The 17216-nt window shown below is 42.4% G+C and overlaps 1 protein-coding gene across 2 annotated transcripts in view; it reads right to left on the bottom strand.

Annotated features, from left to right (window-relative positions):
* ADAMTS18 (ADAM metallopeptidase with thrombospondin type 1 motif 18) overlaps positions 1 to 17216 on the bottom strand; it is a 128935-nt gene that overhangs the window by 28669 nt on the left and 83050 nt on the right. For both annotated transcript variants that reach the window (XM_036440983.2, XM_036440981.2), the window contains 5 exons: positions 13276 to 13424; positions 7140 to 7312; positions 3904 to 4034; positions 3022 to 3145; positions 1808 to 2052 (listed from right to left, as the gene is read on the bottom strand). In XM_036440983.2, the coding sequence (XP_036296876.1) occupies positions 1808 to 2052; positions 3022 to 3145; positions 3904 to 4034; positions 7140 to 7312; positions 13276 to 13424 (822 nt within the window). The remainder of the gene's footprint in view (positions 1 to 1807; positions 2053 to 3021; positions 3146 to 3903; positions 4035 to 7139; positions 7313 to 13275; positions 13425 to 17216) is intronic.

The raw sequence follows: 17216 nt of genomic DNA, 5'->3' as shown, positions 1-17216 counted from the left end.
CCAAGTATATAGCTAGTTAAGAGTCTGTACTTTCACCCTAGTCAGTTTGGCTCAGTAGATAGAGCATTGGCCTGCAGACCAAAGGGTCCCTGGTTCGATTCAGGTCTGGGGCACGTACTTGGTTGCAGGCTCCTCTCCTGGCAGGGCCCTGGTCAGGGCACATGCAGGAGGCAAATAATTGATGTATTTCTCTTACATCGATGTTTCTCTGTCTTTTACTCTCTCTCCCACTCTCTCTAAAAGATCAATGGAAAAAATATCCTTGGATTAAAAAAAAAAAGTCTGTACTTTCAACCATACTATGTGTACAATATCTGACTTAGAATCCAGAGTTACCATAGGTCATTTTTAAAAACTGTCTTCTCATTTTCCTCAGTAAGTGTTTAAGGCTAATGCCTTTAATAACAATAATTATTAGTATAATTATAATTATTATAATTATTGAGTTAAGCTACTGTTTCCTTTAATTGAGAAGAGGAGTATTATCCCCCTTGATGGGAAAGATTTGGGCTACAGTTCAACTCTGCTTTTTCCCCCCGCTGTGTGAGTTAGGCAAATCTTTTAAGCTTTCTTCACACTCCATTGCTTATTTTTCTGGCACGTCGGTGAGGTAGGTTTTCTATCCCAATTTTGTGGGTGAGAGACTGAAGCTTGAAATGACTAACATGAGTGCCTGGTTATGTAAGACCTCAGTACGTGAGGCCAGTGTGACTCTACCCAACCCAAGGCACATCACTTGTCTCTGGAAGCAAACGACCATCCTGGGCTTATACGCTGAATGTTACGGGACCAAAGGAAATGTACACGCACGCGGGAACAGTCCGCCGAGCCATTTGCAGATACGCTGGCTGTTTTCATTACCATTATTAGCCATTCCTTCATTTTCAAAAAGAAGGTGTCTGAAACCAGTTTGACTCAGTGGACAGAGCGTCAGCCTGCGGACTGAAAGGTCCCAGGTTCGATTCTGGTCAAGGGCATGTACCTTGGTTGAGGGCACATCCCCAGTAGGGGGTGTGCAAGAGGAAGCTGATCGATGATTCTCGCTCATCGATGATTCTCGCTCATCGATGTTTCTCTCTATTCCTCTCTCTTCCTCGGTAAAAAAAAAATCAATAAAAAAAAAAATTATATATATATATATATATATATATATATATATATATATAATTTTTTTTTTTTTTAAGTAAGGTGGCTTGCTGTGATCAAAACTTTCTTGGCACTCAAGCCATTGTCCTTTCCGCTCCATCACTCTGCCCTCTGGGCCAGCTGACCTATGCAGGGAATTGCAGCAATGGACTCCCCGAATGGCAGACACAAACACAGTGGAACGAGGTACAAAGCATTCCTCTACTCAGGGGTCCTCAAACTTTTTAAAGTGGGGGCCAGATCACGGTCCCTCAGAGAGCTGGAGGGCTGGACTATATGAATTACTAATTCCTACTGTAACACCTCAGCTGCGCTCACTGCCCAAAAAACCTGGCGGGCCGGATCAGACTCCTCTGCGGGCCGCATGTGGCCCGCGGGCCGTAGTTTGAAGACGCCTTTTACGTACTCCTCAGCCGCATGCCACAATGAGAGGCTGGCATGTAGATGTGAAACTCACACATTCTCTTGGGGACCCACTGGATCCCTGCTCTTTCCCCCTTAAATGGAGTTGCTGCCTCTTTCCCTTTGCACTCTGAGATCAAGCCTGTGGGGAGATGTGGACTGGAAGGACCGGGGCTCTCTGAGCTCGCTCTGGCTGGGATCCTCATCACCACGCACTCAGCAGGAGACACGGGGACCTGAATGCACAGGTGGGGCTTACCTCAAAGACCAGCGTCTCGTTCGTGGGCCCTGGTGCGTACAGCCGCTCCGGGCGGTTGAAGGGGCGCTGGTACTCAAACACGGTCCCGGAGAAGAGGAACTCCCCGGGCCAGTCGATGCTCCAGCTCCCGGTCAGGTAGTACTTTTTGTGGAGGCTCCGGACGGCCAGGTAGCTGGAGGACATCTGCAGCTCCTGGACTTCGATGCTTCGGGCTCCCGCCGGGATGACAACGATTGGGTAATATTCTAAAAGGGAAGCAAATATATATATTAAAAAAAATATATATATAATATATATATATATATATATATATATATATATATATATTATTGATTTTTTACAGAGGAAGAGAGAGGGATAGAGAGTTAGAAACATCGATGAGAGAGAATCATTGATCAGCTGCCTCTTACACACCTCCTACTAGGGATGTGCCCGCAACCAAGGTACATGCCCTTGACCGGAATCGAACCCAGGACCCTTCAGTCCGCAGGCTGACGCTCAATCCGCTGAGCCAAAGTGGTTTCAGAGCATAGAGCATTTCCGTTTTCCCCTGGAGGCGACTAGAAAGGCTCAGACAGTAGAGGGAGGTTCCTGAATCATCCACTGACATTCATTTCTGCTTTTAATGAAGTGGGAGTGATTGGTGATTTCATTTTCCCAGTGGTAGGGGCCCGGGAAAGAGAAATGTGTCTGTCCGAAGCAGCTGTGTGCATACTGAAGGTACTGTGCAAGCCACGGAACTCAAGGGTGCGATTCATTTTCCATCTTCCTACGAGAGAGTAAGTAAGAGTCCTGTGCTCTCATAGTGATATGCAGAAAACAGGGCTCCGAGTTTAATCTTACTTGAGACATTTAGATAATCATCGCTTCAAATATTCATCTAACATTGTAAGGGGGTATTATCTAAGTTTCACAATAAGTTCTCTACTTAAGGAATGAATGTGGGGACTGGGACAGCTTGATCAGCATATTCAGACCGCCAAGTAGAAGGGCATTTGTTTGAACACATCTGAGATGTGTGTGTGTTGCTAAAACCCTTCATGTTAAAATTCCCACCTATCCTCACTAGCTTTTGCAAAAATTTCAAAGCCATCATCTGCCCTGTGTCAGGCGAACCAGGTAAAGGTGTGGTCACATCCAGCATCACTTGAACTTGGTCAGTAGCAGAAGGTGCATTCCACCAGTGACAGCAACGAAGCAGCAGCGTTTCTTACCGTTTGCTTTATGCTGGTGGAGGTACAGGCCTTTGTAAAACTTGCAAGTTGAATTATCGCCTTTGCAAACACCACAGGCATCAGAAACTGCTTTAGAGCCAAGTTCATGATCACATCCCACTGGCTGTGACAAGAAGGCAAAGAGTGAGAAAAATCAAAGGTCAGAGAAGCCAGTGGCTAAGAATAACCAAGCGATCCGTGGTTTCCTGTGTTTGCGGAACCGTAGGGGGGAGGTTCAGCTTTACAATGAAAAGCACAGTGTCAAGTTTGACTGACTCAGAGTTCAAATCCTTCCCCCACCATTCATGACTAGATTTGTGCCCAGGCAGTCATATAACTTATTGAGGCTAAGACTTGTCATTTGTAAAATTGGAATAAAAAGTTACCATGGCTACCAATGGCGGGTGAGCCAGCTCTACTACTTAAATCTAAAAATGCTGGACAAAACTCCAAAACTCACTCACTCTCTCTCTCTCTCTCTCTCTCTCTTCCTCACTCACACTCACACACACACACTCACACACATACTCTCACACACCCTGAAGAGATCAACAATCTCACAATCAAATTAAGAGAGAAAGTGGGTACCCAAATAAAAGAAAACTACTAGAAATAAATAGTAGTACTATTTCAAACACATTTGTGAGGTTCTAATCATATAGTGAATGTATTTAGTGAATATGCAATAAAATTTTACATTCTTATTCAATTTTTACAACTATTGTGTACAGGAGGCTATGTCATAGGGTTCATGTTGCCCCTTAACCCTATGCCACCTGCTTCTCTGCAGACAGACTCTCTCACCACACTTCTCCCATTTGCCATTTGATATGAGGAAATACAAACATGATCAGACATCCCAAAGCAGAAAGGTTCTCTTACTTCACAGATCCCATCAATACAAACATCATTTTTGTTTGAGGAGCAAGGAGTTCCGTCTTTCACCTTGCTGGACATTGCGAAAAAAAACTCAAAGTTCTCAGCCTTGCAGTACAGTCTACACCGGTCTTCCTCTAGAAGCAAAGAGATGAAGATAGGACACAGTCAAGAGGAAATCATAGGACAATGACATGCCCTCCAAAAGGATGAATTTATTTAAAACACTAGCATGATCAAAATGGAAAATGTTACTGACAGGTTTGCGTGTATGTGTGTGTGTGTGCATGTTGGTGCACGTGTGCTTATGTATGTGGTTTTAAAAAATACAAATACCAGTTAGTAATCCATATAAAGTTGCTTTAACATCAATATATAAGAATTCCATTTTTTCCAATCCTTAGTAGTACAATACAGACATGTATTGTTTAGCTACTCCGCTTGGATAGTAAATATTTAAGATCTCCTAGGCCCTATCGTCTGCCATTGATAATGTATAAATGAAGGAGTGTTTAAAGTTCCAATAAGTCTTTATGTTTATTTTTCAAATTTTATTTTTAATGACAGTTGGCATTCAGTAATATTTTATATTAGTTTCAGGTATACCTCACATTGATTAGACAATTATATAACTTACAAAGTGATCCCTCCAATAATTCAAGTATCCACCTGGCAACATACATAGTTAACGCAATATTATTGACTATATTTCCCGTGCTGTTCTTTATATTCCCAGGACTACTTTGTAACTACAAATCTGTGGTTCTTAATCCCTTTTCACCCAGCCTTCCACCCCCTCTCCCCTCTAGCAACCATCAGTCTGTTCTCTGTATCTGTGAGTCTGTTTCTTTTTTGCTCATTTGTCTTGTGTTTTTAGATTCCACATATAAGTGAAATCATATGATATTTGTCCTTCACCAATAAAACTTTATAATGTTCATAAAAAAGCAGCTCAGACTGGGCCCATGGGCCATAGTTTGCTGACCTGAGGTTTAGGACATGACTTAAGATATTTATTCAATCAACTAAGAGAGAAAAAAAAATTAGGCATTTCTGTAAAAAGACATCCTATATAATAAAAGGCTAATATGAAAATTGTCCTCTCGAACTGGAGTTCGACCAGGGGGCTGGAGCGCCAATCCCCTCCAACCTGCCCCCAATTTCTCAATTGGGGGTGGGGCCAGCCTGCCAATTGCCCATGGGGTCAGATCAGGGAGGGCCTAACAGACCCTACCTATGCACAAATTTATGCACCGGGCCTCTAGTATGTTCATAAAATATACAGAGAAGTATCATATCATGAAAAGGAAGAAGAAGCAAATACGGTAAACTGAACTTAAAAAGTAAATTTTATTGACCATTAAGTTACTGAGATTTTGGATATCACAGGCAAAAAATGAAAGCATTATACTTATAGACCTCTTGTTATCAGAAAGAAGTTGTTAATGCTAATTTCTCAAATAGAAAGAGTTGTTCTAGTCCAGGATCTGCAGATGACATTTCTCAGGAGGCCTGACGTAGGCAGCACTGTGTGATATCCCTGACAACATCTTACAACAAATGTGTAAACAATTTGCAAACAGTTGTGCTTCATAAAAATCTCTCAATAAAGGACAAAGCCAAAAATGAGAAAGAAGTTCAATTATTATGTTCCAAATATGCAGAAGTGTGGATGGATTAATTTTTTTCTCCCACCTAGCTTTTTAAAAAATATATATTTTTATTGATTTCAGAGAGGAATGGAGAAGGAAAGAGAGATAGAAACATCAATGATGAAAAAGAATCATTGATTGGCTTTCTCCTGCACACCCTCTACTGGAGATCAAGACCGCAACCCAGGCACGTACCCTTGATTGAAATTGAACGTGGGACCATTCAGTCCAAAGGCCAACACTCTTTCCACTGAGCCAAACTGGTTAGGGCCAGTTTTTTTGTTTTTTGTGTTTTTTTAATAGCAGATTTATTTAATGCCTACTAACTTTTGTATTTGAGATTCAGGAGCTGAAATCGACACAATCTAAAAAGTTAAATTTTTCAGCACATGTTCCTGAGCAACTTATAAATTAGTCCATTAGAAATACAGAAGAAGGAAAAAAGCTCACTACTATAAGACAAGGATGCCTACATTGCCCTTACCGGTTTGGCTCAGTGGATAGAGTGTTGGGCCAAGGACTGAATGGTCCTGGTTTGATTCTGGTCAAGGGCAGGGTCGATCCCTGGCCCTGGTTGGGGCATATGCTGGAGACAACCAATCAATGTGTCTCTCTCAAATCAATGTTTCTCTCTCTCTCCCCCTCTCTTCCATTTCTCTAAAAAGCAATGGGAAAATATCCTCAGGTAAGGATTAACAATAACAACAACAACAACAACAACAACAAAGGATGGTTTACATTTAAAAGGAGAAAAGGACAAGAAGGCCTTTACTTTTCTGTCTCCCTCCACTGGGTTTTGAGATCCCAAGGCTGGGGTCTCTGTTTTATTCAATGTAGTTTCCTTGGCTTTGGGCAGGGTGTCTGCCAGGCAGTAAGCATCATTAAAGGAGCATGGGGGAGTTCTAATAAGTCAAGTGAATGGAAATAATGAAAAAGAAATAACTAGAACAGTGACAGCTAATTCTGTACAGGTAATGGAAAGCACATTAAATTTGCATATTAGAACTAAAATAAATGTTTTGATGCTTAGCCAAATAAAAAACAAATTAATTTAGAAGTACAATGCATGCCATTACTTTAAGTTATAATAAGTATTAAGAACTTAGTTTGGAGATTTTTTTTTTATTCGTGTGTGTGTGTGTGTGTGTGTGTACATACTCTGCAAATATGCCTTCCCATGCTTGTAATCATCGAACATGTCAGTTACTGAGTATGGTGTCTCCATGGGGCATATATGGTTTCACGAGTTTTTAGTCTGGATAATTCATACCAATTTCAATTAACATCCCTGGGAGATTTAATTGCTGAAATGTCAAAGGTAAGTTTGGAAATATAAATGCATTCCAAACACATGAATGCTTTGGCTTACAGATGTGGGAGACAAGGGGTGTCTTGTGAAATAAAGAAGTGTAGAAAAATAAACAAAACCTATGGAACTGAATAAAACACATGAGCCAGGATGGGTCTGGGGAACAAAAGATAAAAATTGAAACTCGTTCATACAGGCAGCCAATTTCTTCTGAGCTGTTCATTCACATTACCATCCAGGTAGAAGACATATTTATTTGAGGGTCATACAGACCAGATTACCTTCCACTTTCGTATAGGGTTTCCACTGGTAGAACCATCCCCGAAAAGGTTTGCTGTTATATTCTGCGCACTGCTGGGCTCGGAAATCCAAGCTATTCTCATGGCAAGGGTTAATGTTGCACAGCTGATAAATGCGGCCAGAGCCCGGACAGAACTTGCCACCATACTGAGGCCTAAAAATAAGAGTAAAGAACTTGAATGCTGGCAGTCAAAGGGCTCACTATTTGTCACAGAGAGTACTCCACAGAGGAACAATCCAGATGAGTGTTGTCCCTGCATATACAGTCTATTATGAGAACGGAAGTAGGTAGCATACAACTTGTCACATCCCTTCTTGTATCCGTGGCAGACATAACTAATCAATCAAAGACTTTTTTTTTTTTTTTTTTTTTTTTTTGGCAGAGCCTGACATGTTCTTAAAATCCCCCTTAAACACAGCCCTCAAGGTAGCCACTACCACTGCTCATCAATCGGAACTAGCAGGTTAGATCAAACTTATTTGCCATTTATGATCCAATTTTTACTTTCTGGCAATTTCCTTAAAAAATGATGGAAGCATATTTTGACACTCATCCTATCACCTTATTTGTTAGGAAATCTATAAACGCACCTCAATGTTCTTATTAAAGTCTATGGGTGCTACACATACACACATACACACACACACACACGCACATACTCACACACGCACACACACACCCTATGTTGGTATCAAAGCTCTTCAAATGTGAACCCAAGCAGCTCGCCAGCTTCTCTCCCATTTCTAAATACTCAGCATCTTCCTGCAGGCCGTCCAGTACCTGCTGCTGTGGACAAACTCAGGACCCCGGGGGAGACAGAGCAGAAAGCCCCATCTGCCATGCTCTCCAGCCCAGCGTTGTCAGTCATTGGGCTGATATTTTGATTGCTGTCTGACTCTTGTGTGTTTCATTCTAATTGTTCCTAAGCTCCAAGGCGAAACATTCCCTCGTTTTCATCTGCACAATCACTTTTTAACTTTGCAGGTGGCCTCCTCGTTTCCTGCCAAGCACGATGGGAAATGGATTTCAGGAGGAGGGAATCCCATCAGAACATAAATAATTAGGATCTAATGGCAAACTCTTTGAGATCTTGGTAGGCAGGCTACAAAACATCAGAAAGCAAAATAAAGAAAAAAAGTGCACAAACCACCCTGAAAATCACCGCTAGCATCTTGTCCAGCTTAGTCTGGACACAGAGCAATTGCTTCTTTTCAGCCACTCTATTTTTTTTTTTTTTTTTTTTTTGTGGCCGTTTTCTCCAAAGGCTAAAACCCCAAAATGGGTCGTCTCACACCAAAGCTCAATGCAAACATGTAACATGAAATAAGGCTCCAGGTTAATAAACTGATGTGATTAAAATTCCTTGTCTCTTTAGGAAGCACAGGAATGCTATAAAACACCCTGGATTTGCCTCAGCATATTTTATCGAGTCCTCCTATAACTGCATGCTAAAATGGATTCAGCAGAAACGGGAAGTGTCACGCTGCCAGAATGAGATTTTTCTGCTGTTTCAAAACATTCTGGAGTAACTACTTAAACATCCAGCAGTCATTGGGCTAGATCAAATCCCCGAGGACTTCTTAAATCATTACCTAAAAAGCATTGAGCAAAACTTGAAAGTGCCACATCTGACCGTCTTCCTATTGCTGGTCATCTTTAGAGAGCGTGTGCCAAGCTTTCTCAGTGTCGGACTCTCTGTCTGAGATTTTACAAATAACCTTCATTTAGACGATTTAAATGCAATCAAGTGAAAGAGGACTACATGTGCTACTTTTCCAACGCTGACACCATAACAGGAAGAAGACCTCAAAGCTCATATAGCCATTTCCTCATTTAAACTTGCCTAAAGGTCACATGACAGCCCAAACCAGTTTGGCTCAGTGGATAGAACGTTGGCCTGTGAACTAAAGGATCCCAGGTTCAGTTCCGATCAAGAACATCCCCAGTGGGGGGTATGCAGGAGGCAGCTGATCGATGTGTCTCTCTCATCAATGTTTCTGACTATCTCTCACCCTTCCTTTCTATATAAAATCAATAAAATAATAATAATAATAATAATAATAATAATAATAAAGGACATAGGACAAGAAAGCGGAGCTAAAACTCGTATCTCCTGGCTTTCCCGGAGTCTCCGCCCACTGCACTCTGCCTGCGCTTCACTGTGTTAGGCCCAGTGGTCAGCAAACTGCGGCTCGAGAGCCAGATACGGCTCTTTGGCCCTTGAGTGTGGCCCTTCCACAAAATACCATGGGTGGGCGCACAAGTACAGTGCGATTGAAACTTCGTGGCCCAGGTGTGCAGAAGTCGGTTTTTGGCTCTCAAAAGAAATTTCAATCCTTGTACTGTTGATATTTGGCTCTGTTGACTAATGAGTTTGCTGACTGTAGGCAGTAGGGTCTGTGTATGGGAGAGGAAGAGAGAAAGCACAGCGGCTGGAGAGTTGGCATTTTCTAATGCTGCAGGTCTACATTGACATATTCTCTGCCTCCTCCCAGTTTATCTTTAGGTGATTTTATTCTAATCCATAAAGTGGGGGCAAGTGTGACAGTGAACGGAGACAACAGTTGGACAGAATTTAGGACACAGCCTAGGGCCCAGTTTGCACCAAAAAATTGTAACTATTTGAAAATGCTTTCTACTTGTAATGACTGGCAAGCATTGGGACTTTTCCATCAAATCTTCCAATACAGGTACATTTTTCCTCAGCTATGAACATGAGTGCTAGGATAAGTTAACAGAAAATTCAACGGTAGCATCCCTTGGTATAATAACTTAAGATTTAAAAAAAAATGTAGAAAGATTTAAAAAAAATGAGAAAACAAATGTCTAGGCACATGATTTTGTGTTTATATTAGGCTGTTATAAAGTTTACCCATAATTTGCTTCTGCATCATGTATCAGGTTCTCCCTGTGAATGGCTATCAGATTGGCTGGCTGATATTAGAATGATGGAGGGAGCCTGCTAAATAGACAGACACACACCCGGGCCCTCCCCAGACATTTTCCTTAAGAATACATGGCGGGGAAGAGCCAAACTCCGTGTTTTAAAGCACACTTGGTGATTCCGATCATCAGCCGGGCCTGGAAATGACCAGTTGGGAAAAGAGCCAGAGGGTGGATTTAATTATGATTCTGAAGCTACGAACCTAGTGGCATATTATTCTTTCTCAAGTAGAACTCACATTTTAGGGGAAAGTTCTAGAATGCTTTAATGGGTTTACTTTTCACAGTTTTCTTAAACAGTTTATAGGAGTTTTCCTAAGCTCCCGTACGTGCAATCATTTAATAGCCAGGGACCCAGGGAAAATGGCAAAGGGTTAAGACTGTGGGCTCTTGGACCTGCTCTGACATGACCAGCTTTGGTGACGTGGGCAAGAACTGGTGCTGTGATTGGGACCCTTTGCCACCCTACTTATAAAATAACTGGATTACACAACAGTTTGCGACTCACGGAGGAATAAAAAGGGGCCACATGTACCCGGGACTGGCCATTCCAGGACCAGATAACCTGTCAACTCTTGGGAAGCTGAAATGCATCCCAGAATTGGCCAGGAATAACTCACTTTTTATGAAACAAAAATGTGTTCTGGGAAAACCATCATGGTGTGAAATAAAAAGCTCGCATTGCCTCCTCATGAAAAAATAAAAATGGTCAGGCTGCGGGATGGGAACAGACTGAATGTTTGAACTGAAGGAAGAAAGGAGCCCGCAGTGGGGAGGGAAAAGCAGCTGTACGACAACCAAGGGAAATAGGAACAGGGAACATCTAACTCCATGGCCTTAGGATGGCCGACCACTAGCTTGCTTCATTCGTGACTTCGAACTTAATGAAAGCAAACGGTACCCTGGTTAGACTTGTTTCAACTTAAACTGCACCAAGTGGAACTACTTTAGTGATTAATTCTCCTTTTAGACATCTCTAAAATTATGATAGGGCATTTCCACAAACAATGTCCTATTATAAAGAGAGCTCTCAATCCCACAGATATGGGAGAGGTTTCCTTTAAATCTCAGGGGCGTCATTCCTGCACTTTACCAGCAGGGCTATTCAATTAGGCAATCTATTTCTTTCTTGGGGGGAAAAATTGAGATTGTAAAATGTAGTGAAGTATGAAAACCAGATCCATGAAATATGTTGCAAAAAAATGAAAATATGATGAATTTGAACAATCCTATCCAAGACACAGGCTGTGTTCAAAGTAGACGAGTGGTTTTAATAACCTGATATAAATTGTGCATGTATCACAAACCTCCCTACCATCACACACAGTCACTGGGTCTGGTTCGGGCAGTCAGTCTCAGCTGGGGATGACTCTGCCCCTACAGGACATTTGGCAAGGTCTGGAGACATTTGTGGTTGTCATAACTTGGAGACTGTAGGGAGGAGTGGGGGAAGGGGTGGTCCACGTACAGGGCCAACTCCCCCAGCGAAATAACTATCCAGCTTAAAATGCCAACAGGGCCCTGGCTGAGTAGCTCCATTGGTGAGAGTGTTGTCTTGATGCGTCAAGGTTGTGGGTTTGATCCCTGGTCAGGGCATATGCAAGAATCAACCCATGAATGTCTAAATACACAGAACTACAACGTGATCTCCATCTGTCTCCTTCTCATTCTCTCTCTAAAACCAGAAAGTTGAAAAAATTAAAATAAACTGTCAATAGTGCCGATGTTGAGAAATCCTATGTTAGCCTGAGATAGTGCCTAGCAAGCCTACCCTCCCTGATATTTTGGAACAAAATGACCTTTTGATCCAGCTCAGCCTGCTCACTTACATAAAGTATCACTCATCTCTTTAAAAAATTACTTGGGCTTTCGTTTCATTATCTATTTTAAGTCCTCAACCTACCAAGCATTCCTGCAATATTTACAATCTGCCAGGCACTTTTAAAGAGCACTTTACAAATATGATGGTCTTAGGCTCTACAGCAGCGGTTCTCAACGTGTGGGTCGAAACAGGTTGAAAACCGCTAGAAGGGTCGCCTAAGACCATCAGAAAACACAGGTATTTACATTACGATTCATGACAGTAGCAAAATTACAGTTATGAAGTAGCAACCAAAATAATTTTATGGTTGGGAGTCACCAGAACGTGAGGAACTGTATTAAAGGGTCACTGCATTAGAAAGATTGAGAACCACTGCATTAGATGCTCCTTGATGTGTCAGAGATTGTGCAGATGCAATTTTTAATCCTCCCCAAACCTTTAGAGGTATTATCATCTCCATTCTATACATATAGGCCCAAGCTCACAGCTCATGTGACCTTCCCAAAGCCATGCCTCGAATAAATGAAAGGCCAGACATTTGGGGTCATATCATTCTGTCTCCTGAACCTGGGCTCTTTCTACAGAACCATGTCAATCAGGCAACATACATGTTTCTGTGGGAATAAGAGTAAAAGTAGCATTAAACCCCCTTATCCACACAGCACAAACTAGTTCAGAATCCCAGTACCAGCCCAGAGGGTACTCACAAATGATCACGGGCCAATTTTAATCCATTTTGATTAGTCCTCATCATGTGTGTGGGTTTTTTTATTGTTTTGTTTTGTTTTATTTTAAAGAAAATTGAATTCGTCATCAATATTTTAGAAATTGGGAAATTTCACACACATTTTTTTTAGATTTCTGGTTTCTCTTGAAAAGTCAGACAGATCTGTCAACACGTGTTGATGAACATTCCTGCGAGGCAAAAATCAGCGTACTTTCTCCAATCCATCACTATGAGAGACACGCACCCCCACCCCCAACCCCTCCACATACACAACCCCCCGCCAAGCCTCTCTGGTCCCCAATGGCACAGGCATTTGGGTGTGTGACTGTGTGACCCTGATTTAGACTCAGAAAGTAAGTAGCTCCTCGGATTGTTACTACCATCATTGGAGCCCCTGATCAGACTATTCACGCATGGAATCACTCCTTGATGTTTTTTGGTTTCCGCCCACCATGCCTTCCTTCCCCTTTCCCTCTACCCCTGCACACAACCTTTCCATCAGCTGTAAGACCCTCAATGACTGCTGAGAGCTGGAGCGAAGAAAACTGCCTATAAAGCAAACAGAGCCAATACGTTACCGGTGAAGCCTAATGCCTTACACATCCCCACTGCTGTGAGCCTTACTTGGGGTTGTTGCAGTGTCTCTCCTGGTACTTGACTCCTCCGCCACACGTCCGGGAGCAGTCTGACCACTTGGACCAGGAGGACCACTGGCCGTGGACGGGCCGGGGACCGTGCTCCCCGAGCTTCACGCACTGGCCTTGGCGACACCACTGTGGAAAGAACATGGGACATGCCTCCAGTCAGAGCCACCTGGGGAAGGCGAGGAGATGCTCACACCCGCACGTGGACAGGAAGCACGAGTCTGTGGGCGAAGGACAGCAGCTTAGTGCACATTTCCCATGTAGGTTTTGAAAAGCTGACATTGCCTAGCCGGTGTGGCTCAGTGGTTGGGTGCCAACCTATGAACCAAGAGGTGAAGGTTCAATTCCCCGTTGGGGCACATGCCCGGATTGCGGGCTTCATCCCTAGTGGTGGTGGTGTTGTGTGTGTGTGTGTGTGTGTGTGTGTGTGTCTGTGTGGGTGCAGGAGGCAGCTGATCAACGATTCTCATCACTGATGTTTCTATCTCTCCCTCTCCCTTCCTCTCTGAAATCAATAAAAATACATAAAAAACAAACACACAAATTGAAAAGCTGACTTCTAGAGAGAAGGGCCATCTATCACCCAGGAGCTTTGTGAGCCATGGAGGTGAAATGCTCAGCTCAGATCACTCCCTCTACCCCCCAAGAGCCAAGGGAGTCAGAGCAGAAAGATGACAAGAGTCTCCCTAGACTTTTGGGGACATCACTGGGCAGAGAACGGCTTGGCGCATGCGCTCACGGAGAGCCAGTTTTGAAGACATTAACAGAATTCACCATCTGGGTGGCTATCTCATCAGAAAAGCAGATATAGCTATGCAAACATTTCTGTTTATTCCACCGATAGCGGTCTTAAAAAAAAAAAGCGCTTGTCTTATAAAACTGAATAGCGTTCACTGTGCTTTCAGATAACACCTTTGTGTGTGTATATAGGTCTCGACTTAAGACTCTTGGGTGACTTGGGACTCTGAAGGTCTTTTGTGACTTAGCTCTGGGTCTTCCGTTTGTCAGTGATCTGTTCCCTAGGGCGAGAACAGTTTTCTGCCCCGACCTTTGGGTCTGGTTTTCTCTGTAACGCAACCCAGGCGTTGTGGGTCCGCTCTGTCCTTGGGGGTTGCGTTAGTCTCTGGGGATGGTTTCTTTCCTGGGGTGCTTTTACAAGGAGCAAGTTCTCCATGACTCAGCAGAAGCGCACACTTTTTTGGAAGCCTGTGCAATCAGACCCCTGCTCCAGGTTCTGCCGAGCAGTGGGGTTTCGGTTACAGAATTATGGGGTGGTTTGACAATCAAATCCTCACGTGGCCTCGATGATCCATTTGCTTGGTGGCTGTTTATTGTCTTGCTAGTGCACTTTGTCTAGGGTCAAGATATTGCTTCCTGTCTTCAAATTCTTGCCATGAATGGATTAATTTTCTGTTTATAATTTTTCTTTCCCTTGGATTAAGTGCCATTTCAGAGTTTGCACGAAAGCCTAAAATGCTGTTGAGGACTTTGGGGTCAGGGAGGAAGCAATCGGTCATTTGAGGATTTTTATCGGCCATAAGCACCAGTCTGAATCTTCCCTAAGAGTCCCAGAGCCCTCCTGAACAGAGCTCAGCGGCTGAGACATAATAACAACCAACAGCCAACAGCAGCAGCTACCATTTATTAAGGGGCTTCTATGTTTCCCAAAAGGTACAGGCAGGGGAAGAAGGGGGACTTTGCACGCAGTATCTAATGTAATCCTCGCAAGGTACTTAGGGGTTAATAACTAATTTCTGGCTGAGAGAACTCCAGCAAAGAGATACTAACTAACTTGCCCAGAATCACACATCTGTCCAATCACACACCTAGCAGGGGCTAGATTTCAACCTAGCAGCCAAAACTCCTGAACGGGACACACAGACTTCTCGCCTCAGAGGCAAATTGCCCACCGAGGTATCTGAACGCTGACCTGATTTCTATTTTGGAAATGTGGTTTCTAGTTCTGTTCCAACCCTTCAATTATTTCAACTTTCTTTTACTCCAGTATCGTAGTATTAACAGTCTCCTCCCGCTTCTTCAATTAGTATAGAAGTCAGGAACACACAAGAATATATACCCATGAATGCACAATTCATATATATATATATGTGTGTGTGTGTGTGTGTGTGTGTGTGTGTTTGTGTGTGTATATGTATGTGTATGTATATATAAAATTCTACAGATACCACGTGACTGTAAAACAAACACACATATAACTGCATCTATCCAAACAGATGCATTTCAAGCACTGCTTCTCATTTCAAATTGAATGGTCCTGGCTTGGGCAAATGTCTTCAATGATCGACAACAAGCACAAACCTTTCTTTTCTTACACACAGATCTAGATAAAAGAATGAATATCCTCACCCATTTATTGAACAATCATGGTAAAGCTGTCACGGAAGGATGAGGGAGGGACTGGAGAAAGATGGGAAAGGATTCAGTTGGGTTCCAGTTACAGAGGAATAAACAAAACAGGGAGTAGCTGCTACTCTGCAAGACCCTTAAGATAAAACATGAGTAAGCTATGGCTCTGGCCTCAAGGAGTTTACAGTCTAGTAAATATCCAGTTACATCTCCCCAGTGGAGGGAGATCAGAGAGCCATTGATATGAATGCGGAAGAATTATACTGAATGAAACAAGAATGCTTTCTTGCCGAAACTGGTTTGGCTCAGTGGATAGAGTGTCAGCCTGAGGCCTGAAAGGTCCCAGGTTTGATTCTGTTCAAGGGCATGTATCTTGGTTGTGGGCACATCCACAGTAGGGGGTGTGCAAGAGGCAGCTGATGGATGATTCTCTCTCATTGATGTTTCTAACTCTCTATCTCTCTCTCTTCCTCTCTGTAAAAAATCAATAATATATATCAATTATATATATATATATATATATATATATATATATATATATATATATATATATAATTTTTTTTAAAGAATGTTTTCTATAGATGGTGGCCTTACAATTGAGGGCTTTCCTCCAGTATATATACCTATGGTGTGGTCTTTCAAAATAGTGGGTAGGGAACGTGTTAGGACATCTGTTTTCTAACTCCTGGCTTGATGTGTCTCATGTTATATTAGCTGAAGCCTAATCCAGGGGCATTTTTGTCCCCTGGAACTAGATCCCAGGTGTATTTATGTAGCAAACCTTAACCTATGCCATTGTGCACTTATTTTCCTCATTTATTATATCAGTATTTTCTTGTACATCCCTCTTACATTTAGCACTGTTGCTTTCTTAGTAATAAAAGTATCTATTAATCTTCAAGTTGAAATTCTAAATTTTGATGCTTTAGCAATACAAATAACTTGAGCAGAACCTCTATTTTCAATCATTCAATTAATTCATTGTTTTGTGAAATCCCAACTAACACTGTAGCACATGCTTTCATGAGAATTTCTATGGAGATTGCGTAAGACAGGTGCATCTGATTACTGATTGCATGTAATGCCTTCTTAAATGTCCATTTTCTTTAAAGTACAAAACAGTTAAAATTTCCAGTCTTTTAAGACATTAGGAAAGTGGCTTAACTAGTATCAGAAAGCCTTTTCTGACACGTGTCAGAAAGCCTTTTTGTGTGTCTATCCTTGCCTTTCTTGTTACTCTGTCACTAACAGTCTCTCTTCTCCAACTGAAGAACTTAAATTCAAATCCCAGTATTCACCTTGGTGCACGCACTCATTGCCATTTATTCTCAGTGCACACCGATGACGAGCAAGCTTCATCTCCCATTCACATGGGCCTCAGTAGCAATTCTGTGCTTAAAGAAAGGTGCTTATAAAGAAAGCTAGAGTTGTTGGGTTCTGCACAGGTCTCCCCACTAAACTGAGTTTTTGAAGAGATAAAACTGTTTTACTCATCGGTATATCCCCAGAGCTTTCTGTCTCTGATAGCTAGTAGTCAGGAAATTATTGTGGCAC

The sequence above is a fragment of the Pipistrellus kuhlii genome, unplaced genomic scaffold (genome assembly GCF_014108245.1).
Source record: "Pipistrellus kuhlii isolate mPipKuh1 unplaced genomic scaffold, mPipKuh1.p scaffold_m20_p_17, whole genome shotgun sequence".
NCBI classification, from domain to species: domain Eukaryota; kingdom Metazoa; phylum Chordata; class Mammalia; order Chiroptera; family Vespertilionidae; genus Pipistrellus; species Pipistrellus kuhlii.
Note: the sequence above shows the minus strand (reverse complement) of the source record. Positions and strands in the feature narration are given on the sequence as shown.